At 32.9% G+C, this 22,839-nt stretch overlaps 3 protein-coding genes across 5 annotated transcripts; 1 reads left to right on the top strand and 2 right to left on the bottom strand.

Moving 5' to 3' along the window:
- The first annotated feature begins 3,515 nt into the window (after positions 1 to 3,515).
- Positions 3,516 to 6,405, top strand: LOC108476797 (probable beta-1,4-xylosyltransferase IRX9H). 2 transcript variants are annotated; one of them, XM_053025839.1, is made up of 4 exons: positions 3,516 to 4,531; positions 5,227 to 5,476; positions 5,587 to 5,635; positions 6,069 to 6,405. In XM_053025839.1, exons 1-4 carry the CDS (start codon positions 3,777 to 3,779, stop codon positions 6,074 to 6,076), a joined length of 1,062 nt encoding a protein of 353 aa, XP_052881799.1. In that variant the 5' UTR covers positions 3,516 to 3,776; the 3' UTR covers positions 6,077 to 6,405. The 2 variants fall into 2 exon arrangements, with proteins under 2 accessions (XP_052881799.1, XP_017634619.1); XM_017779130.2 differs by lacking the exon at positions 6,069 to 6,405 and having other exon boundaries at positions 3,519 to 4,531; positions 5,587 to 5,798.
- Positions 6,406 to 9,612: 3,207 nt separating this feature from the next.
- Positions 9,613 to 13,994, bottom strand: LOC108479659 (serine hydroxymethyltransferase 2, mitochondrial-like). The gene is made up of 15 exons (XM_017782378.2): positions 13,755 to 13,994; positions 13,608 to 13,646; positions 13,415 to 13,501; positions 13,131 to 13,252; positions 12,764 to 12,840; positions 12,495 to 12,619; positions 12,197 to 12,289; positions 11,611 to 11,703; positions 11,316 to 11,513; positions 11,095 to 11,199; positions 10,899 to 10,964; positions 10,683 to 10,760; positions 10,376 to 10,487; positions 10,165 to 10,275; positions 9,613 to 10,060 (listed from the first exon to the last, which is right to left on the bottom strand). Exons 1-15 carry the CDS (start codon positions 13,842 to 13,844, stop codon positions 9,912 to 9,914), a joined length of 1,545 nt encoding a protein of 514 aa, XP_017637867.1. The 5' UTR covers positions 13,845 to 13,994; the 3' UTR covers positions 9,613 to 9,911.
- Positions 13,995 to 16,963: 2,969 nt separating this feature from the next.
- LOC108477004 (GATA transcription factor 25) lies at positions 16,964 to 21,785 on the bottom strand. 2 transcript variants are annotated; one of them, XM_017779406.2, is made up of 8 exons: positions 21,668 to 21,785; positions 21,251 to 21,511; positions 20,927 to 21,010; positions 20,708 to 20,841; positions 18,352 to 18,450; positions 18,029 to 18,134; positions 17,413 to 17,472; positions 16,964 to 17,301 (listed from the first exon to the last, which is right to left on the bottom strand). In XM_017779406.2, the coding sequence occupies exons 2-8, from the start codon at positions 21,500 to 21,502 to the stop codon at positions 17,191 to 17,193; spliced, it is 846 nt and encodes a 281-aa protein (XP_017634895.1). In that variant the 5' UTR covers positions 21,503 to 21,511; positions 21,668 to 21,785; the 3' UTR covers positions 16,964 to 17,190. The 2 variants fall into 2 exon arrangements, with proteins under 2 accessions (XP_017634895.1, XP_017634894.1); XM_017779405.2 differs by having other exon boundaries at positions 21,251 to 21,762.
- Positions 21,786 to 22,839: the final 1,054 nt, after the last annotated feature.

The following is a 22,839-nucleotide window of genomic DNA, read 5'->3' as shown; positions in this document are numbered from 1 at the left end:
TAAGTCCCTAACCATGCCATAAACTTAAGAGGTTTGTATTCATTTTTACCCGCGATGATAGGTTGATAGTGTGATGACATCTATGGCAGCCTCCAACCCAAGCTAGCTAAATTAACCTATAAGAGATGGGAAAGGAAGGGGAGTAAGCTTCAAAACTTAGTGAGTTCATATGAAAATAATGAGCGACTCATGCTAGTCATATACTATGCTTGACAATATAAGCACAAGTTAATATAAAAATAGCTATAAATCTCAAGGTTGCAATATAAACTATTCACATGTTTACTCTCTTTTGTTTCATTAAAATAATTTAACATTACTCGACTATCAGTTTAGCATCCATAATTTCTCCATTGTAGCATGTTTCATAATTAGCAAATCATTTTAAACACCTTAGAAAAAGTACACGTTACTTATGTATATTCATGTTTTCATGCATATAGCTCAACATATTTCAAATTGTAATAACTCTTTCTTTCCATGCTTTCTTAACCATTTTAATAGGCAATTGGGCCAATATTTCCTTTCACTCATAACCAACAAATCACAATTCAAATGAACAACATTTACTATCTCACCAATCAATTGGGCCTCCAAGGCCTAACATATAGTCCTCAACCGTGTTTCCATGCATTTATACATCATGACCATAAATCAACAATCGTTGGGCTATCTCAAAGTCACTTTCATAGTGATCATAACTGACAATAATATGAAGTCAATACTTAAAATATTTACGTACATACCTGTACCATCTCGTAACATAACCACTTACTTTCTCATCTTTGGTATACCCGTTGAACACTTGGAATACTAAATGGATACATGGAAATTCTTTGCACATAAGTGCCACATATGTAGCTAAAGCTACCTCATATCTCATATCACATAAATGCTCGCTCTCGAACAAATCTCGGGCCTGCTCACACAAGCTGACGGTCAAGACACAGCTACACAGTGCTGCTCACACAAGCAGTTACGTATCCGCAACACATACCGGACTACCCAGCCATTGTAGACATACGAGACCAGCACTTGGATCACATAATCACACATACATCACAAATATCTTTAGTGACATGTCACTCATATCCTATTCTATTCCTAAGGTTTAAACAAGATTTTTCTCACTTATCTGAACTTCGTCAAATAAAACCATAGAATCAATTATTTATTTCATACATTATCAAAGCATTTAGAATATTTAAAATACAAACATAACATAGCATTATTTACATACGAACTTACCTCGATACCAAAATTGCAAAGAGGGACCTAACCGTCAATTACTCGTTTTCCCTTGTTTTAGGCCTGAATCTCGTTTTCTTTGATCTATAACATCACATTTAGCCCACTTATTAGTCACATTACTCAATATGACCAAAAAATCATACTATGGCAAAATTACCCCTAAAGTTTGTCATAATTACACTTTTGCCCCTAAGCTCGTAAAATGAAATTTATTCAATTTTTTTATCATACAAGCCTAGCCGAATCATTTTCATAGCTATAGCAGCCCACAATTTCCATTAAAAGATACTTTTACTACATATTTTATAACTTTTACAATTTAGTCCTTTTAGACGTTTTCACCGAAAATCACTTAGTAAAAGTCATTTCTCTAACCATAAACATGCATAATCTACCATTAAACATTAAAATACACAAATTTATAACATGGTTCAAAACCTAGACCTTCATCATATCTCAAATTAATGGTAGAAATAGCTAGATCGTGTTACAAGAATTTCAAAAACGTGAAAATCATTAAAAACAGGGCTAGAACGGACTTACAATCAAGCTTGAAAGCTTGAAAAACCTTAGCCATGACTTTCTCTTGCAAATTTCAGCCAAGGAGGAAGATGGAAAAATTTTTGGGCTTTTATTTTTGTTTTTAATTCATTTTAATAACTAAATGACCAAAATGCCCTTAATGAAAAACTTTGGAAACATGCCTAACCATGTCCATTTTTATCCACCAACTTAACCAATGGTCTAATTACCATATAAGGACCTCCAATTTAAAATTTCATAACAATTTGACACCTCTAGCATGTAGAACTCAACTTTTTCACTTTTTACGATTTAGTCCTTTTGACTAAATTGAGTGCCCAAATGTCAAAATTTTCAAAAAAAAAATTCACGAAATGATTTCGTGAAATTTTAGACCATAAAAATATAATAAAAATATATTTTCTATCTCGAATTTGTGGTCTCGAAATCACTATTCTGACTAGACCCTAAATCGGAATATATAGTTTATGTATTGTATGGGAGAAAGGTTACAAATAGTTGGAGATAGAATATGACAATTCACTACTTGTAGAGTCCGTTCTTACAAAGAGTGTTGCCAGTAGTAACCTAGCTGAATTACGTTTAATCAATGGAAGACAAGAATTCGTCATATCCCTAGATCTCAAAATATAGCTGTTGATTGAATGGCGAAATGTACGTATGATAATCAATTTTGGTTGAAGCTTTTCGAGGATCCCCCAATTTCGGTTCAAGAGATTTTACATTCAAAAGGTGATTTCTTAAGTAGAGTTGTTTGATTTCATTGTTTCCACTTAATGTTGTTTGTTTTTACTAAAAAAGGGAAAAGATAAATTAAAACAAAAAGGTGATGTTTTAAGTGAATGATAATGTTTATGGGTAATTATTTATTAAAATTTTAAAAATCTTAAATGCCATTATTTAGTGTAATTTTTTGTGTTGAATTTGAATTATTTTTGAAATTTAGTTTATCTACTTTAATTTAATATAATATATATTTTTTATATTTATAAAATAATATAATTTTATAGTTTAAATAGTTAACATTATTAACTATTGTGAGAAAAAAATGAACAAAGTTCAAGAGATTTTGATCTATTGTTATGTTTCGATTCATTTTTTCTTGTTTGACATATACATTTGGAAGATAGAAAAGCTATTTTGGGGAGAAATTTCAACTAGTCAACTTTTCCCTTCTGCTCCATCATTTCCTTTTCTTTGTTTTCACAAACATTAATGTACAATCTTCACCTCTTTTTTCTCTCTCCATTATAACCTCAAATCCCAACACCAAAATCCTCAAATTCACCCAATTAGCTTCCATTACAACACCCTGCAACAACCCCAAAAGTCAAATTTAGTCCCTACTCAACGATTCAACTCAAACACCTAAAATACCCTATTTTCCAAACATATATTAAAAAGGGTTTTGATTAAACAAAAAGAACAACCAAAGAAGAAACAAAGAAGCTTTTGATTAAAAAAAAATTGAAAGTCTTTTAGATTTAAAAATCTGAGGAAAAAGAGAAAAGAAAAAGATTTAAAAAGTCTGAGGAAGGAAAAAGATGAAGTCATGACATCATTTATGCCACGTGTCACACTATTATTCTGTCAGGTGTCCTAAACTTAACGCTATTAGATTTAGGTATCGATTTAGTTGAGAGGAAAAAAATTTAAATACCAATCTGGAATAAAAAAAAAACTATAAATACAAATTTGAGAGAAGTAGACAAATCAAAGTTCTAATTTTATATTTAACCCTTAATTAATAACATTTTAAAGTGAAATTTTATGGCATTACGCGTAATTTTAATAATAAGCAAAAATAATTTAAAAAATAAAAAATAAACGAAGAGGAAGGGAAAAGAAGCAGTCCGCCTCCGCGCTCAAAACAAAAATCCAGCTCTGCCCCCTAACTTCAATAGATCTCAGCCCTTTCTCTTTTCCCATTATGTGATTTTCCTTTTCCAAAAAGAAAAAAATTTATTTTTTCAATTAATCAAATGGCTTCGATCCGTCGGACTCTTTCGCCGGCATATCATGATCGTTCGTATCAGAACGGCGCCGGATTCCCCTCTCCCTCTAACAAGTTTTTACCCAACGGTAGCAGTAAACATTTCTCCTCCTCTTCGCATTTACCCTTTTTATTCAACGTCGTAAATATAGTGTACCGCAAAGGGTGGCGGCGGTCTTTCTGCAGGTGTCTCTTCTTTTTTGTAATAGGGTTTGTCTTCGGAATTGCTCCGTTCGGATACTCCGATACCGATGTCCGAGCCAAGGATTTTACTTTCCCCGAACTCAAACCGCCACATGCCACCCTCCGATTCGACGATCAGATTGTTACTTCTGTTTCATTGAGCGTTAATACGAAATTGTTGGAACCGAAGGAATCGACCGATATAATCGAGCCGTTAAAGCAGTTAATCGTTGTCACGCCGACTTATAATCGGGGATTTCAAGCGTATTTCTTGAACAGGTTAGGGCAAGTTTTGAGGTTAGTGAAGCCGCCGTTGGTTTGGATAGTGGTGGAGGAGAAAGCGGCGTCGCATGAGACTGCAGAGATTTTGAGGAAAACCGGGGTTATGTATCGGCACGTGTTATGTGCGTTCAACTCTAGCAGCGTGAAGGATCCAAGGGTTCATCAAAGAAACGCCGCTTTGGAACATATCGAACGGCATAAGCTCGATGGGATCGTGTTTTTCGCCGACGACGACAATGTCTACACGCTCGAGTTGTTTGAAAGCTTGAGAACTATCAGGTAACTTTAACAAATTAATTTATTCTACAAATTTGGGGTAAAAAATAGGTTTTTGATATGTATTTGTTGCCGTGCAAATAATTTGTTCGAGTTGATTCTATTAACAGCATTGTTTTGATAGGCTATTAGTTAGAGATGGAGGCAGTGGAAAATTAAATTGATTTTGGTTATGTAGTTGGTCATTCAATATCTGTAAATGATTGCCATCACCTAGTGTGTTAGGGCTTTTCGTTTGTGAATCAAATCAGCCTGTTATTTCTTTAGTATTTGAGTTACTAGATCTAGTTCCATTCACATCCGAGCAAATAGCTTGAGTTACTAGATCTAGTTTCATTTACATCCGAGCAAATAGCTTGAGTTACTAGATCTACTTTCATTGACATCACCTAATGTGTTAGTATCGGTTGCTTATGATATGTCAATTTAAAACTCTTAGCGCCTGATTAAAAGTTTTCCTTTTTTGAATGGTTAAAGAAGATGTTAACTTTTACATGTTTTTTCTTAGCTAAGAATGATGTAACTTGTTAATTGAAGATTATTGTAAATTGAATTCCGAGTCTATCTTGTTCATCAGTAGGTTAGAGACTGCAGAGAGCTATTCAATGGTGTAATTATGAAGTAGTTTTTGTGCTCTCCTAATTTTGCTTACACACGGTCATACACCAATCCATAATGTTCATCATCTTCTTTTGTAGCCGTTTCGGAACTTGGCCTGTTGCCATGCTTGCACAAAGCAAAAACAAGGCAATTCTGGAAGGTCCAGTATGCAATGCAAGTAAAGTAATTGGATGGCACACAAATGATAAAAGTAAAAGAATCCGTAGGTTTTATGTTGATATGTCAGGATTTGCTTTCAACAGCTCTATATTGTGGGATCCAAAAAGATGGGCGCGTCCCTCCTCAAACCCAATTCGACAGTTAGACACAGTGAAGGAGGGTTTCCAAGTATGAGTTATGCCATTGTGTTTTATACTTTCACAGTTAAGCTATTATGTAATATCTCTTCCAATGTTGCAGCAAGATTCTTTGATTTGCTTATTCTTTGTTCTATACAGGAAAGCACATTTATAGAGCAAGTGGTGGAAGATGAAAGTCAAATGGAAGGTATACCACATGGTTGTTCAAGGATTATGAACTGGCATCTCCATTTACATACGGACAATCTTTTTTATCCCAAAGGCTGGTTACTAGAGAAGAATCTAGAGGTTATTTTGCCTATTAAGTGATGGAAGCTCATCTCTACAATTCTTTTTATGTGGAGGGCTTAATTGGGTATGAGATTTAATTCTGCATTTAATGTAAATTCTTCCTTTCTGTAAGCTTGACTTATCAGACAGAGAACCCCTAACGGAAAATGGAAAGACAAAAATACACATGAATAGATGGAGTAGATAAAACTAATGAAAACGAGTGTTAGATCAGTTATCTCTTGAGCTGTTGCCACTTTTGAAGTTGATGCAAATCATATTTTTGCCTTGGATTTTATTTTTAGTATAGATATGTATATAGTGTCTGATTGGAGCTATTTTCTTGCCAGAGTTCTGACCATAGTTTCTGCTGGTGGCACGGTAGTTCAAACTTATCTGATCAGATTTGCCATCATCGTCATCATCATATGGTAGCGTATGCAGATATTCATGTGACGTTGGCAAAGAAACAAAAGGTTTGCAGTATTCTTTCTAGAGTTTGAGTATGAATATTCTTCGGAACAAATTTTGTTCAGGTAGAGTTCTGGTGTTTTGGGGGTTTAATTTGGTATTTTTCAGGAGCAGTTTACATACACCACAAAATAGGTGGGGTTTGTTGTGGATCCATTGTTTATATACCCTGTACTTAAGCATCGTTGTATATGGCGATATCATACTTGTCTGAAAGCAGCATTTTCCTTTAATCTCATCCTTGTAGGCTCATGATTTCATTTTTGTTGTTTTGAAGGTATTGTTTTCAGAATTGGGATGCTTGAACAGGTTACATGTTGAGAATTCATTCAATTATTTCAATATAAAAAAATAAAAATAAAAAATAAAAAAGCCTGGCTTTGCATAATATGGGTAAAAAACTAGAAAGTTATGTGTGGATTGAGGGTGCAAAAGAATAGGCACTCACAATCGGATGTACGGTCTTGACTTGTTTAGATGCATAACTAATTATTTGGCCATTTTATCTTTTATTTCACAAACAAAACACGGTAAAATACCACAAATCCCCTTCTATTATATTTTACTCTCTACTGAAAATATGGGTAAATTAAGGGTAGATGAGCAGAACTTTAAAATTTAGTGAGACAACTTTTACACATTTAATCTCTCTTTCTGAAGTAAATTAGAATTTTTTAATCTAATAGGACTAAAGAGTTAAAAAAATCTTAGTAGCAAATTAAAAAATGAATTAAGTCCTTTAAAAATTAAAATTATAAATAATTTTTTATGAAATATCTATACCGGTCCAATAAAATCTAATGCTTATGAGATTTAAAAATTTACTTCAATAAAAGTAGGAGTCAAATTGAATAAATGTGCAAATGTTATGGGGTAAATTTGTTATTATATTTTATATAAAACACCAAATTGTAATCGGTGAATTGTTTTACTTACTCATCTAACATACTAGGACTAATTTGTCTATTTTCTCAATAAAATGTAATCTAAAATATATTATAAAGAATTTTGTGATTCTTTTACCAAAAAAACAACTATTTTTCATGAAAAATCATCCAATTAAGTTTATGATTAACTGTTAAAAACTCTTATAAAATAATTAAAAATCAATTAAGTATCTAATTAAAATAAATATTAATTGATATTCAATTGAGTCTTTAACATATTTTTTTCATGTAAGTTTTTGACATGTAGTTAAATGATGATATGATTTTGACGTGTCATGTAAAAAAAAAAGACATTATTTATATAGAAGGCTTAATCATTTTTCTAATTATTTTATGAGGATTTGATTTTTTTAACTATTTAAATTTAAAAATTATTAAAACATGAACATGTCTTTTCTTTTTCTTTTTTTTTACTTTATTAACATAGTCGTTAAGTTTTAATTCTGTTATTTGATTGTTTTAAATTATATAAAAATAGTTAAATTTCAATTTCACTTTTTATACTATACATAAATTTTAATTTTAATTTTTATATTTAATTTTTGACATAGTACCTTAATATTTATAAACCGATTAGATAATCTAAATTATTTATTCTAATTAAAATATTAATTTTAAAATTGTTAACACCATTGAATTTCGCTAACAAGTATTGGGTGTAGTAGTAATGCACATTGTATCCAATATGAAATATAAGTTTGAACTTTGGAAATAATATTGTTAGAAGAAAAACTACAAATTCTAAATATGAACAATGAAATAGACATGAGAAATACAAGGAAAAAAAGAAGAAAAAAGCCATTGGATTTCTCTATTAAATTCAATTCTACAAACTAAGTTTTTTTCAAAAAAAAAGTCAATTCTATTAAGAACGTGAATCATAAAATAGACATTAAGTGAACGATATTAACAACTGAACTTAACAATGAATTTAGCAACTTCTACTAAGTGAGTTCTTTTTTATACTTTAGAATCTCACACTGACAAATTTAACAAAAAAAATTAACCACGTTAACAACTGAACTTAAATTTTTTAAATTTGAAAATTGTTTGGATCATAAAATGGCCATGAAGAATAAAAAGGAAACCATTGAATTTTTCTATTAAATTTTATTATACCAAATAATTTTTTTTAAAATTATAGAATATCACACTAACGAATTTAATAAATTTTATCAAATGAATTTTTTTAAATTTTAAAATATCACACATATATTTAAAAAAATTTAATGATATTAATTACTTGAGTTCACTTTAATTTTAAATTTGAAAATTGTTCAATTGATCTAAAATTACCTAAAAATATTTATACCGTTATGTTTAAGGTATTTGATTGTTTTGGATACATTGTTAAATTCTTCATTAAAACTTTGCTATTTGTTAAATTCTTTTGAATACTTATAATTATTCCTATGTGGTTCGTAGAACCCAGCATTAATTATAAAGTGATGTATTTATAATTCAACTATCTTTTAAAATATATTTATAATTCAATCGATACAAGAAAAAAATATTTAATCATCAACATGAAGCAAAGCAAGGGCTCGAATTGGACAAGAATATCATAGTAAGTAAAGGTATTTTTGGGCCGAATCGAGCGTAAGCATGATAATAACTTTATACTTACTCAAATTCAGTCCAACTCAAAATATGTCTAAAATTTATCCAAGTTTACTTATATTTATAAAAGATTAGATCAAGCCTATTTTAAACCCGCACATATTTTTAAAAAACTTAATAATATTTATATTATTTTAGTCATTTTAACATTATTTTAATGTTTATATTAAAATAATATTTTATATATTTAATACATATATATTTTTAAATGTGTTATAAATTACATAATATATAAAAATAACATAGTATAAAGTATTATAAACTTAAAAACTAATCGAGTCATGCTAAATTCAAGCATTGAATGTTCAAACTCGAGACTAACCCGTATTTTAAATGAGTATAATTTTTTTGTCCAATCTTATTTTTCGAATCTATCATTTTTATCCAAATCCTCTCAAATTTTGAATAAAATTCGAGAACCTAAACAAATAGCTATATTTTATTTAAAGAGAGGCAGGAGTTGGCAACCACTAGTAGTTGCACGCTTTGGCTATAATACATGCATACATGTTACTAAAATGTACATGATTCACCATCATAAGGTTAAACATAACACATTTGCTATGGTTTCCCAATCTTCTTGTTTAATAGATTCCATTTCTTTTTAATTTGGCTTGGTTAATTGAAAATTCCATCACTAGTCATAAAAAATATAAAAAAACTTAATTTTTTCTCAAATTCAAGCTCAAGTGACCTGAATTATTAATTAATAATAACATATGTATAAACATAAATATAAAAAATTATTTTATAATCTTTTAAATAGTAAAACTAGCTATCCAACTCAGCTGAATTGTTTGATACATGAATTTAATAGCCAATAAACGAGTCTAATCAAACAAACATGAGCAGTTCATTTTCTTTTTTAAATCGCGAATCGATTTTGAGCTTCGAAAACGAAAATTGATCGAGCGTGAGCCAAACTCAAGTCTCAAACTTTGAATGAAAAGCTCATAGTTTCATACAGTTTGAATACAGTTCGGCTCAACCCCAGATAACATCCTTAATACTAAAAACAAACGTGCATATTTTGGCATTTCAATAAATTCTAAGATAGTTGCCTCTAGAAGATTACGTTCAACAAATAAGACAGCAACCAGTTTAGGAAGTTCTTTAGAGCTGACAAACCTTGCATTGTGTGTAAAGATATCCGCTTTAGTCCTTGTATTTCATTGCTTCTTTCTCAAAACCAATAGTCGGAAACTGTTTTGCGTACTCCTCCACTTCTTGTCGGAGCTTAGCGATTTCGGTTTGAAAGTATGTATCCGACTGTAAGGTTGCTACAAAATCCTTCAACTTTGTTCCTGGATTAATCATAGTTCAAGGGAAATATGTGAGCATACTTTCCTTTATTTCAACGTATAAAAATATTGCTGTATAGGTGACAGAGGAAACGGAAAAAATATACCTTCCGTCTTGGCCTTGATTTTCAAGGCTAATTTCACAGCAGCGTCGAAGAAGTCAGCTACCTTCTCGAAATCTTCCTCAATGAAACCCCTAGATGTGAGAGCTGGGGTTCCTGAATCACATTAAAACAAAGAATTTAAAATCCAAGGACCTAGCAACCCACCAAAAGAAACAGATGGCGTAATGACCAAAGGTGTGAATGGGTCCAATACCCATGCGGATACCACCAGGAACCATAGCAGACACATCCCCTGGAACAGTGTTTTTATTGGCTGCAATATGAACTGACTCCAATACCTTCTCAACTCTTGAGCCATCAATACCCTATTGAACACCATTCCAAAAGCGAGGAAGTTATTATTGTTTTATAATTTTATATTTCCATTACCAATTAAATAGTTCAAAAGTGTTTGAAATTGGAAAAAAAAAATCATCACAACCTATGTAAGGACAACATAAAAGGTAAAAGAATTTTCAGTAAATCAGTTTGAGAGGACAAAGAAATCAAGAAGCTCATACCTTGTTTCGCAAATTGACCAAGACTAAATGGTTCTCGGTCCCACCAGATACTAGTTCATAGCCGTTCTCCAGCAACCTCTACAAAAGCCGAAAATATAGAATTGCAACATATCACGGTTAAATCACTCAAGAGTAAACACAATAATGCTATTCATAATGTTTCACTTAAGCCAAGTAGTGAACTTGCATCAATAGGATCTGGATCATTCAGTTTACCTGAGAAAATTTCGAGCAATTACTAAGAACTTGCTCTTGGTAAGCCTTGTACTCGGGTGTTCTGACCTATAAGCACATATGTCAAACTCAAGAAACCTAAAGGCTCCTGGTTAACTTGTATCAAGATTTTGTATGGCCTGAGCTTGGCATAGTGTGTTTAACTTGCATATACACAAAAATTTTTTTATCAGAGTACCTGCTTCAATGCAACTGCTAAACCAGCTATGGTGTGATTATGTGGTCCACCTTGAAGACCAGGAAAGACAGCTTGATTAATTTTGTCTTCCAAGTCATACATTACCTGTAGGATGGAACTCAAGAAATTAAATAAGTCACTCTTTCCTTCTATTTTCCACCAATCAAACTCATAAGAGAGAGAGAGAGAGAGAAACACACCAAAACTTAGAACATACTCACCTCTTTCCCTTGTTTGTTAATCTCTTTGAGTCCCTTCCTGAAGAAAATCATAGCACCACGTGGACCACGAAGTGACTTGTGTGTTGTGGTTGTCACAACATCAGCGTATTCAAAAGGAGATGGAATAACACCTGCAGCAACCAACCCGCTAATATGTGCCATGTCAGCCAACATAATTGCTTTCTGCTTATCACAGACCTGTCAATAAGCAATTAGAGTCTCTTAGTATCTTAAAGGTGAGTCAAAATTTCCACTGATATATGAAGTCTTCCAACTGCAAGTCAAGGGTGTTTACCTTGCGTATACGAGCATAATCATAAAGGCGAGCATAAGCACTGGCACCAGCAACTATAAGTTTTGGTCTGAAAAGCACTGCACTTTTCTCTAGCTGCAAACATTTCAATTCATCTAAATCAACTATTTGAAAGAGACTCTCAAGTTTCACCTAAGTCAAGAAAATACTTGTATGCAAGAAAATTTTCTGCAAAGAGATTTTGACACAGATAAGACGTGTAGCTTCCACTCCACTGTTGAATTTCATTTATGAAATATATGCAAGTTCCATACATCAGAAAAATCCAAACCATTCATTGAAATTTATTTTAACTATAAGATATAATTATTTCCTTTGTCAAATTATGCTTAAAGCATGTAATAAGTATTCACAAAATGTTCTAGCCATGAATCTCAAAAGGGTTGTGAGAAGTAAGAGAAACATTGATCAGAATGTGCATTCCAGGTTTTGAACTTGATAAAGTTGTTAGTTACACATGTCTAGATTACCCAAAATGCAGACACTCTGTTTCTGAAGATGCATGAAATTTAAGAAAGAGAAATTCACATCTCTACCAACATAGAACAGAAGAGAAGAGAAGCGCTACCTGATCATAGTCAATATAACCTGTACCCTCATTCAATCTATATGGCATTGTCTCAAAGAATATTGACACAGCAGATATCTTCTTAGTGTCAGTCTGTATGATGCAAAGAAGAATCAACACTTGAGTTTCAAACACTATAAACACCAGTTGATTGGCCATAAAGTAATGTTACCTGATATGCTATTTCTTTAGAAAATAAATGCAGATAAAAAAAAAAAAAAACTAGAATTAACAAGAGAAGACAAAACTATAACCAAGTTCAGCAGAAAAGCTCGTGATTGATGGAATTGGTAAGCACCTGATAACCATGTGAAAGATGTCCACCATGGGGTAAATCTAGTGCCATAATTCGCTCATGAGGTTTCAACAATGCAGTATAAACCTGAAAGTTAGCAGGAGATCCGGAAAGTGACTGCACATTGACTGCATAATGAAACAGATACAGGATGAGTTATATGCTACCTAGAAAGTAAATATTCTGTAGATAGAATCCTTCGCATGCTCAAAATAAAGGGTAAAAACAGATATTTAACTAAATATAGAAAAGGGTTTGCATGATCCATTCACCTCCCCACTTCGCAGGATCCAACCCAAAAGCCTCTAGTGCACGCGTTTGACACAAGGACTCAGCCATGTCAATGTATCTGATCAAATAGAATTAACAACATTAGACAGTGACTTTAACCAATTAATGTTACTCGGACTGACTTAAAGAAAAATGAAGAATCAGATCAACATAGTTATCAATAATTTATACTAAAAAGTAAAACCACATATAACATCTCTAGCAATGCATCTTATTTTCCAATTCAATCCCCTGAAAATTACAACCAGTCTGAAATCAATTTGTAGATGAACCCACATCCATTTTTAAACTGATATTAGCAGTGAAATAAAATTAACAATAGGCAAAATCAAAGTAGATCGTCTTAACTCGTTTCCTCCGTAGTATCTAGCACCAGGATACCCTTCACTGTACTTGTTGATCATGACAGAGCCCACTGCTTGCATTACTGATAGGGATGTAAAATTCTCTGATGGTATAAGTTCTAGTCCCTATTAGACATTAAACAGAAAATAAAATAAAAAACGATTTGATCTCTTAATCAATCAAATACCTGACTGAAGTTATAGAAAAGAAAATAGATTATAAAATAAAAACCAGAAATGCGAAAAAAAGGCTCGAGATTTGAATTTATTAACAATAAAAAAAAAAACCTTCCATTGCCTAGCTTTCTCGAGTTCGATTATGGTAGCAATTTCAGGATCGATTCCCTCTAGCGGAGCATTCAACTGATGTATCCACTGCACAACCAAACACGTTTTTAGTTTTTTTTTTTTGCATAAATCACAATTAAAAAGATCAAAGATCTAAAGCTCCTTTGAAAATAATATTACTAATGACGCTTACATTAGCACGAGCTTTCTCTTTCTCTGCCGCAGCTGTTGACTGCAAATGAAAAAAGAAATCAGAAAAAAAGAAAAAAAGAAAGAAAGAAAGATGAAATTTAACTAACGAAGGAATGGAACAAAAAAGAAGGAAATAGAGATGTAGAACCATATAATAGAGGGAGCAGCCACCGAAGAGAGGTCTGATTGGGGACTTGATGGAGGAAGACAATCTACGAAAGCTCATTGCCACCGCCATTACTCGCGTCTTGGCTCAGCTGTTCCAAGGGAAAAAAACAAAAGAGTGTTTAGAGTGGGTTGGTGGAGGACTGAAAATGTTTTGTTTGTGTTGGGATTATTATTGATATTATATGTATAAGTAAAGTATTGAAGTGCGGGCTGTGATATGTCAGATCCAAGTTTGTTCGGGCGGGACGGGGTTGGTTGCTTTGCTTTTGCGGTGAAACGTCACTTTCTCAAATCTATGGAATATGGGTTAATTTGATAATTTTTTCCTTTTCTTCAAATTTACAATTATTCTAGTATTTAATTTTTTTCAAGTATTTTTTATACTTGAATGTGATAATTAGATTAGTTTTATCAAAGAAGATTTAATCACATAATACAATTTTATAGTATTTTATCATCAAGCTTTTATAATTGTGAAAAAATGTAAGTATCAAAATAAATTCAGTTAATAAACAAAACTCAATTCAATTCGATTTCAAAATTTAAAAAATTTAAATTTTGAGTTAATTGAATTGAGTTATTCAAGTTAACTCAAATAACAAACCCTTCAACTCTTGTCAATTTTAGAAATGAACTAATTGATCTATCTTAACAAAAATTAAAAAAACAAAATATTTTTAAAATTCAAAATTTATATGTTTTTAAATTATAAAAAATTTCTAAACAATATATAAATAAAGTTAAAATTTTAAAATATATTAATTAATGATTTAAGTTTATCATGTTAAATTATCTTCTTCTTCTTTTTAAACTTTTTGTAATATGGAATTAATTATAATGTAGCATATTTAATTTTTTAATTTAACTCAAACAATTTCACTCGACTCAATTTAAAAAAAATCAAATCAAGTTAGAATAATAAAATAAAACTCAATTAACTCTAATTTTTTTCACTCGATTCGGTTAAATGCTTACTCCTAATTGCTAATTAAATTACTCGAAATTTTTTTAATCGATTGGATACAAACTCTCACCCCTAAGCCTAAACCTAAACCTAAATCTGCACTCAAAATTATATTTTAAAAATTGAGAACAGTAGTAGTAGGTGACTGGTTCTAAACGTTGTGGTTTGAAATCTATAAAAGGTGGCCAAACTAATCAGAAAACAGTTTGGTTTATTAAAAAAAGAAAGTGAGAATCACAGTATAGTTTTTCATTTTTATTATATTTGAAATGGAGGAATTAAATTGAATTTTGTATTCTCAATTTTTATTTTTATTTTTATTTTTTTTTTTGTACAATTCAAAACTTCCCATATCCTTATACAAAACATTAAAAATCATGCAGCCCTTTCGCATATTTTATCTTACATGCTGCCTTACAGTTACACATTACTTACAGAATACGATTTGTGATACAAATACACAAATTCTCTTCATTTTTCTTTAATAACTTTTTTTTTAAAATAGAATATTGGACGCTTTGAGTAAGCAAACCGTCTCTCTCCAACAAGCCGATTAGTTATTATCCAGTCTACCATCCCAAACTACTTCCAGCTTCTATTCTAAACAGTCTCGACCGTATTACTAAGAACTTCTTGTGGGGAGGGACAGAATCACACTCGACACTACATTTAGCTAGTTGGGACATCATTACTCTCCTTAAACATAGGGGGTGTTAGATATATACCCCCCCCCCCCGCCAATATATATATAAAGCTCTCTTCGCTAAGTTGGGCTGGAGACTGATGCATGAGGACTCAAAACTCATATAGCTAAATACTTTCTGAACCCCAACAATTCACAACTTGTAATGAATACTTCTAAACATGGAGCTCCTTGCCAAAGATTACTACTTTATTCACCTCAAGGATCAATTGGGTTGTTCGCAATGGTAGGATGGTCTGGATTAGGAACAGGCCCGCTTAACCAGGAGGAAGGTAGCTGGAATTTCAGCCGAGTTAGAGATAAATAGGAGGAATCTGGTATACATTGTTTTTCTGTGTTTATCCCACGAGATTTGACGGCCGCTTCTCGCTTGCAAGTGTGTATTTATTAGCACTAAAAGACTGAACCACAATCCTCATTTGTGGTAGCTCATTTGGAAAGCTAAGCTATCTCTGAAACTTAAGATATTCCTTTGGAAATGTGGCCTCAATGTGGTCTCCACCAAATCGTTCCTCTGACATAGGAAGCTAACGAGGAAAGACTCGTGTCCTCTGTGTTTATCTGCTCAGGAAGATATACAACACCTATTTAAGGATTGTCAGTTTACTCAAAAGTGTTTTGAGAGGGAATTTTTGCTTCTACCAAAGTCCCAATCATTTTTTATGTTGAATGGGTAGACTACACAGTAGATAATGACTTTGCTAAAATCTGATCTGTAAAACCAAGGACCTATTAGAAGAAGTTATTTGCCTTGACCCTCACCCACAACGCCCTAATATTTGGAGATGATTGCCCGAAAGAACATAGTCCTAAATGAGTTTTTCGCTATCTCTAGCTGTAAATGAAATACATGTACCCGAGTTTGTTGCTGTCTTGAAAACCACCTCCAAAGAACTGGTTTAAACTTGATACCAATGGATCTTCTCTAGGAAACCTTAATAGAGTGAGTGCTGAGGATCTCATAAAAAAACCATTTTGGGAATTAAGTAATTGGAGGATATCTGCATATCCAAAGAACAGCAAATGTTGACGTCGAATTATAGGCATTGAAGAGCAGATTAAATTTGGCGAGGGACCTAAATATTACTCAGAAATAGAAGTGAATGCCACTACCATTAAACATTTTATGTCTACTGATACAATTTCTAATAACCACTTATCTTTTTTGATCACCGAGTGCATAGTGTGAGATCTAGGTTATTAAAGCAATAATTGTACAAATGATTTAACATGCGTCGGAAGCAATTCTCAACGCGGTCTTTCAGCAGCTCATAGTTCACAATTTATTTTGTTTATGTAAGACTCTTTTAGTTGTTTAACCTCCATATTAGCTAGTGATAAGCAAAAGAGTGTATTGTATCGAACAATTTAGTAATTTCCTTTTAGTGACATCTAGTTACTTTAATTGATTAAATAAAACATACTAAAAAGCCATTAGAAAAAGTACTTACCGTTTGTATTATATTATTTACCAGGTTCACCTTTAGGAACGTGGTAGGGTAAAAAAAAAAAAAAAAAAAGGTTTTGACAAACAGGGAAGGTAAAATTACCAAAGGTAGAAATTTGAAGCTTCAGCTCATACATCCGGTGTAGGGTTCTCTTAAAACAGGTAATCTCATGCAAAAGTACAAAAACTCAAGAAGGAATAGGAGGAGAAAACCTCGTATATTGATCAAGGCAACTATGATATCTGTACATACAAAGACAGTTCTTTTTAAAAAATTTACCATCCAAGTTTGGCAAAAATGATCAGTTCTCGGCAATTAGAGCCGAGCCATCACCATTCGAGAAAGAAACTACATTGCTTTGTGTAGTAGGGATAGCAGTTCCAGAATTTGAGTCATTTGTTTCACATTCTCCCTACATCACGACAAAAAAAAGCAAAGAAAAGCCACGTTTATGTTTTACAAAGTGCAAGGGATAATAGTTTAGATCAAGAAACCTAACAAGTTTAGGTGCTAAGGAACACACCTGTTGAACAGGAACTAGGGAGAGATCCTGAGTTTTCTTGGGAATATCCCTCAAAGTTCCCTGCATGAAGTACAATTCTTTCAAACTCGACATATGTAGCTTGCTGAATGTTCAGCAGATGCACTATCAAAACTAAAAAGCAAATAATAATAAATCTCATAAAGAGACAGTGGACAGAACTTAGAGGCAAGAATCAAAATTGGAGAGGTAAACAATGGGAGAGGGTTTAGTGGGAGGGAAGGCATTCTGTCCCCTCTTACATCCTCAGACTTTTCCAAACCCCATCCCTAAATGCTGTTTACCCCACCCCAGACAGTGAGAAGAGTTCTTATCCCTGTCCAGTCAGTCCCCTTAAACGTTATAACAGCACAATACTTTTTGTGATAGAGAACTTCTTGTGCACATGGCAATTAAACTTTTCAATCGGAATATTAATTGCACATCCCAATAGATAAAATCTTCAAGGAGCAATTAAAAGTGATTCGCTCATCTAAAACTACCCAATATATGAAAAAAACCGCGATTACAGATGTAGCAGCAAATTTTCTCAATGGTAAACAAGAGCCATGGACAAAATGAAGATATATGAAGTGTAAATCACAGTAGAGACACCTACCTTGTTTGCCCAAAAAAGTCCACATGCGTTGCATAGAGACCTTGGACCAGATGGACCACGTCGCATCATTGGAGTGGACTTTGAGCTAATGCCACAGTGTGTACATCTGGACAAGTGAGAGAATGACATTACTCCATAACTACGATTATTATAGAATATATTGATATTTTACCAGGAAATGTAAATGTTATGCTAATTCCAGATAAAGAAGATGAATGAGAAATCGAGATGTATGAACAAAAGTAAAAATAAAACATATTTACCAGAACTTCGCAGAAAGAAAATGCAAAGAATAACAGACTAGAAGATGGTAGAAAACTCACATGCCATCAGCTAGGTTATCATCCTCCTGGGAAGAACCCCAGCTGTGAGCTCCTTCGGACTTCTTGGCAGATGTAAATTGACCCTTATTACGCTGCATCCTAATGCACTCAAAAAAATCAGAAGCAAGAACTTACTATATATGTAATAAAGAAAAATTTGTCAACAAGGACAGATCATCTCTAGTGAGTTTTCTAGGCGCCCATTTCAGTTTAATAAAGCACACTAAGATAAGATATTAAGAATTCAATTCCATCAACTCAACTGTATGCATGTTCTTTTTCTCAATTATGTTGTTAACCATTGGTAGAAATGTAACTTCCCTAGAAGGATAAAAAGGCCATCCTCTCTCATTTGTCTGTGTTGTTCTATTACCTAGAGCAGCCAATTAAACCTGGAGGAAAAATAGTATTCTACACTATCGTTTTATTTCTTCAATATCTTTTCCCTTCAGTAAGACCCTTATTGCACTTCAATCATTTCTGGTACATAAGTATGTCAAACTGTGTTAAACTTGCCTGACTGCTACAGTTCAGACTTCTTGTTTCCACTTTAGAAAATAAATCCCCAATATTTTTGGACACAAGAAGCTATTAGTGAATTGAAATTGCATTATTGTATAGCATCCTCACTATAGATGACGGAATTACAAATATGAGTTCATATAGATTCCAGAATTGAAAATTTATGCCAAAATCTTCCAATTTAAAAAGCACTGCATAAACTTATATCGGTTTTAAAAAAAGTGACATGATTAGACATGCCAGATCAATGCTTATTCGCTTATTCGCTTATTCGCTGTGGATATTATGCTCTATCACATTTTTCTGCTTGAATTGACCCTTATTACGCTGCATCCTAATGCACTCAAAAAAATCAAAAGCAAGAACTTACTATTTATGCAATAAAGAAAAATTTGTCAACAAGGACAGATCATCTCTAATGAGTTTTCTACGCACCCATTTCAGTTTAATAAAGCACACTAAGATAAGATATTAAGAATTCAATTCCATCAACTCAACTGTATGCATGTTCTTTTTCTCAATTATGTTGTTAACCATTGGTAGAAATGTAAACTTCCCTAGAAGGATAAAAAGGGCATCCTCTCTCATTTGTCTGTGTTGTTCTATTACCTAGAGCAGCCAATTAAACCTGGAGGAAAAATAGTATTCTACACTATCGTTTTATTTCTTCAATATCTTTTCCCTTCAGTAAGACCCTTATTGCACTTCAATCATTTCTGGTACATAAGTATGTCAAACTGTGTTAAACTTGCCTGACTGCTACAGTTCAGACTTCTTGTTTTCACTTTAGAAAATAAATCCCCAATATTTTTGGACACAAGAAGCTATTAGTGAATTGAAATTGCATTATTGTATAGCATCCTCACTACAGATGACGGAATTACAATATGAGTTCATATAGATTCCAGAATTGAAAATTTATGCCAAAATCTTCCAATTTAAAAAGCACTGCATAAACTTTTATCGGTTTTAAAAAAAGTGACATGATTAGACATGCCAGATCAATGCTTATTCGTTTATTCCCTGTGGATATTATGCTCTATCACATTTTTCTGCTTGAATTGATAATTTTGTAGCAAAATGAAATATGCTAAGTTCAGTCACAAGCACCAAGAAATTAATTATTAAACTAGGTAATACCAAATGGGTTGAAAAATATCCTTACACAGTCCAGTGTTCTAAGACATATTTACTTGTAACACTGATTTGTTAGTCTCTCAGTTCTGTTTTTACTCCCTAGGTCCTTAAAGAGTTTTTCTAACAATTTTATGGTATATTAGGCCTTATAAGAGTATAGGACTATAATATCTCATTAGCACAATTCCTAAAATCTTATCTGGGCTGGCTGCTACCAGTCTGCAATATGCTTATTTATCACAATTTAGAATTGGATGATAATTTATATTTATAGTCTACTAATGCACAGCATACTCTTTATAAAGATCCTTGGTTTATAACAATGAGCGAACAGATTCAGAAAAACAGATAAACTAATCTAACGTTAATCATGTATTCAGTAATAATAAAGAAAAAATTGGCTCAGATTCAAATGCAACGATTATGTTCAATAACATATAAAACGGAACAACATAACTTGCAGAAATACAAAATATATGGAAAAGGTCATATGCTTCACCCATCCAGCATAGCCAATCTATTTCTCAGAGTATAATAAACCATAACCTTCTTAAAATCCTATTTCTCAGTAATTCCTCAAACCTCAAAAGCCCATTAATACTAGTTCTCAGGGTTAAGTTTCTAGCTTCAATTGCAAGAACAACATATTGAATATCAAAGTTCAAAATAACTGTATTTAGGGAAGGAAAATGCACACCTAAGAGCAACTTCTTGACGAACACTATACCGGACTTTCTTATCAAAGCATCGCTCTTTTCTCTTCTGACGAAATCTATCTAAAGAGGCTGCTCTATGCGGTTGATTAGATCCTCTCGGAAAGTCCAAAACAACCTAAAAAGAGCAAGGAATAGATAAACTAAAAATTAAACAGAAAAATAAATTCAAATTCTAGATTAAACAAATTTAAGAGAATTACCCTTTGGTTCTGAGCTGACATTTCAACACCATGGGGACCTGAAGTTAGTTCACTTCCACCCAAAAGTAACAACACCGCATGGAACTGCAAACAGTACGATGTGCATTTCATTGGGGGGATAATATAGAAACACGAGAGGTCAAAAGTATGACATTGAAGTTGCATTTTTCGGTTTGATAACTTAAAGTAAGAGGAAAAGCAATCACATCTTTCTACAATTTAAGCCAACGATTTTTGGTTCTTCAAAAATCAAACCATTCAGCAAACCCTAATCGGCCTAACTGAGAAAAAGTTGTTAAGAGAAAAAGAAAAAATGTAATATACCTTCTCGGGAGTAATAGCATCGAAAACATAGACCTGGCCACGAAAGGAAAGAGTGAGTTGGCTGGCACCGTCGACACGTTGAACGATGGCTAAGTCAGAGGGGGTGGAAGTGACATAGAGGGGATCGGCGGAGACGTCATCGACTCCGACGCCGTCGTCAAGAGAATGAGCATCGTAACTAACGCTTTGGTGATTATTGGCCGGTGCGGAGGCAGAAACATCGTTGTCGGCGATCGAGGCAGGGATGTTCATGGGCTGAGACTGTCCGTACATTGAGGAAATTGAGGAGATGGAAGCATTACAGTGAAACAAAGGGGAAAGGGGGGGGGATAAAAGGGACAAAAAAAGAATTAACCCTAATTAATCCAATTAAGTAATTAATGATGAGGAAAATGAAAAGAAAAGAAAAGTACTTGCGTTTTATTAGGTTTGTTGTGGGAGAGGATATATGTGATGTCAGAAATGGTGTCCAAGTTAAAAAGAGTGTTGTTGTTGGTCCGACCGACACCAATGAGAAAGTGTGGCCAGAACGAGACGATGTCATTTTAAAGGCATTTGCCCATTCTAATTTCCATGTCCCATTCAAGTTTGGTCTATCACAATGCCAAGCTCCTTTAATTTTTTTTTTCCAAGGCATGCAAATTTTATGATTCAACTCAAAATCAATGTTAAATTATGTAAAACTTATCTAAAACAAATATGGTGAAAAACAAATTGAGTATATGTGTTTTTTTTTTTAATTTATCGATATATGCTGAATTTAGAGAGAGAAAGAAAAATTCATCTTACAGAATATGCTGATTTTTTTTTTTTGCTATTAGAAATTAAAAGTTTGTAAATATATATTTTTTTGGTGTTTGAGATAGAAATTGTTATAGTTATAAGGTATGTTTGAATTTACAATTATGTCGTGGAGCTGAGTGATCTACAAATTTCATCTGTCATGTGAGTATGGAGTCATCACCCGAAGAGTTGAATCGAATTGCAACTTAAGGTCTCAGTTGACAGTGATTATATGGTTTCGAGTTGAAGCGTAACTAGGGCTTCAAGTTTACAAAGGTTATGCTGTCAAAAGATGGAACATAACTGAGGCCCTAGTTAACAGTGGTTATGTGGGCACAACAACTAGTTATTTCTCGTCAGAGGAGGATGCTTTATAAAACCAATACAAAAGTCAAAAAAGAAAAAAAAACAATGGCATTTCATTATAATCAAGTAATTCATTTTATCTATCTCCACCAAAATCGATGAGCTCATTACTATAACCTGTGACAGAATTAGAGTGCAACATGTTTTAGTAATAGGGTCACCGCCTTCAATTGAAATGGACAAAACGAATTATTTGATTATACTAGAAGGCCCTTGTGTTTTTCGTCTTTGACTTTTGTATGAGTTTTATAAAGCATCCTCCGCTAACCAGGAGAAACTCGTTGTTGTGCCTGTATAACCACCGTCAATTGGGGCCTTAGTTATGCTCCATCCTTTGACAATATAACATCTGTAAACTTGAAGCCTTACACTTCAACCCGAGACTGTATAATCACCATCAACTTGGGCCTCGAGTTGTAATACGATCCTGGCTTCTCAGG

The sequence above is a fragment of the Gossypium arboreum genome, chromosome 3 (genome assembly GCF_025698485.1).
Source record: "Gossypium arboreum isolate Shixiya-1 chromosome 3, ASM2569848v2, whole genome shotgun sequence".
Taxonomy (NCBI): Eukaryota; Viridiplantae; Streptophyta; class Magnoliopsida; order Malvales; family Malvaceae; genus Gossypium; species Gossypium arboreum.
This window is presented reverse-complemented; position numbering and strand designations above follow the sequence as displayed.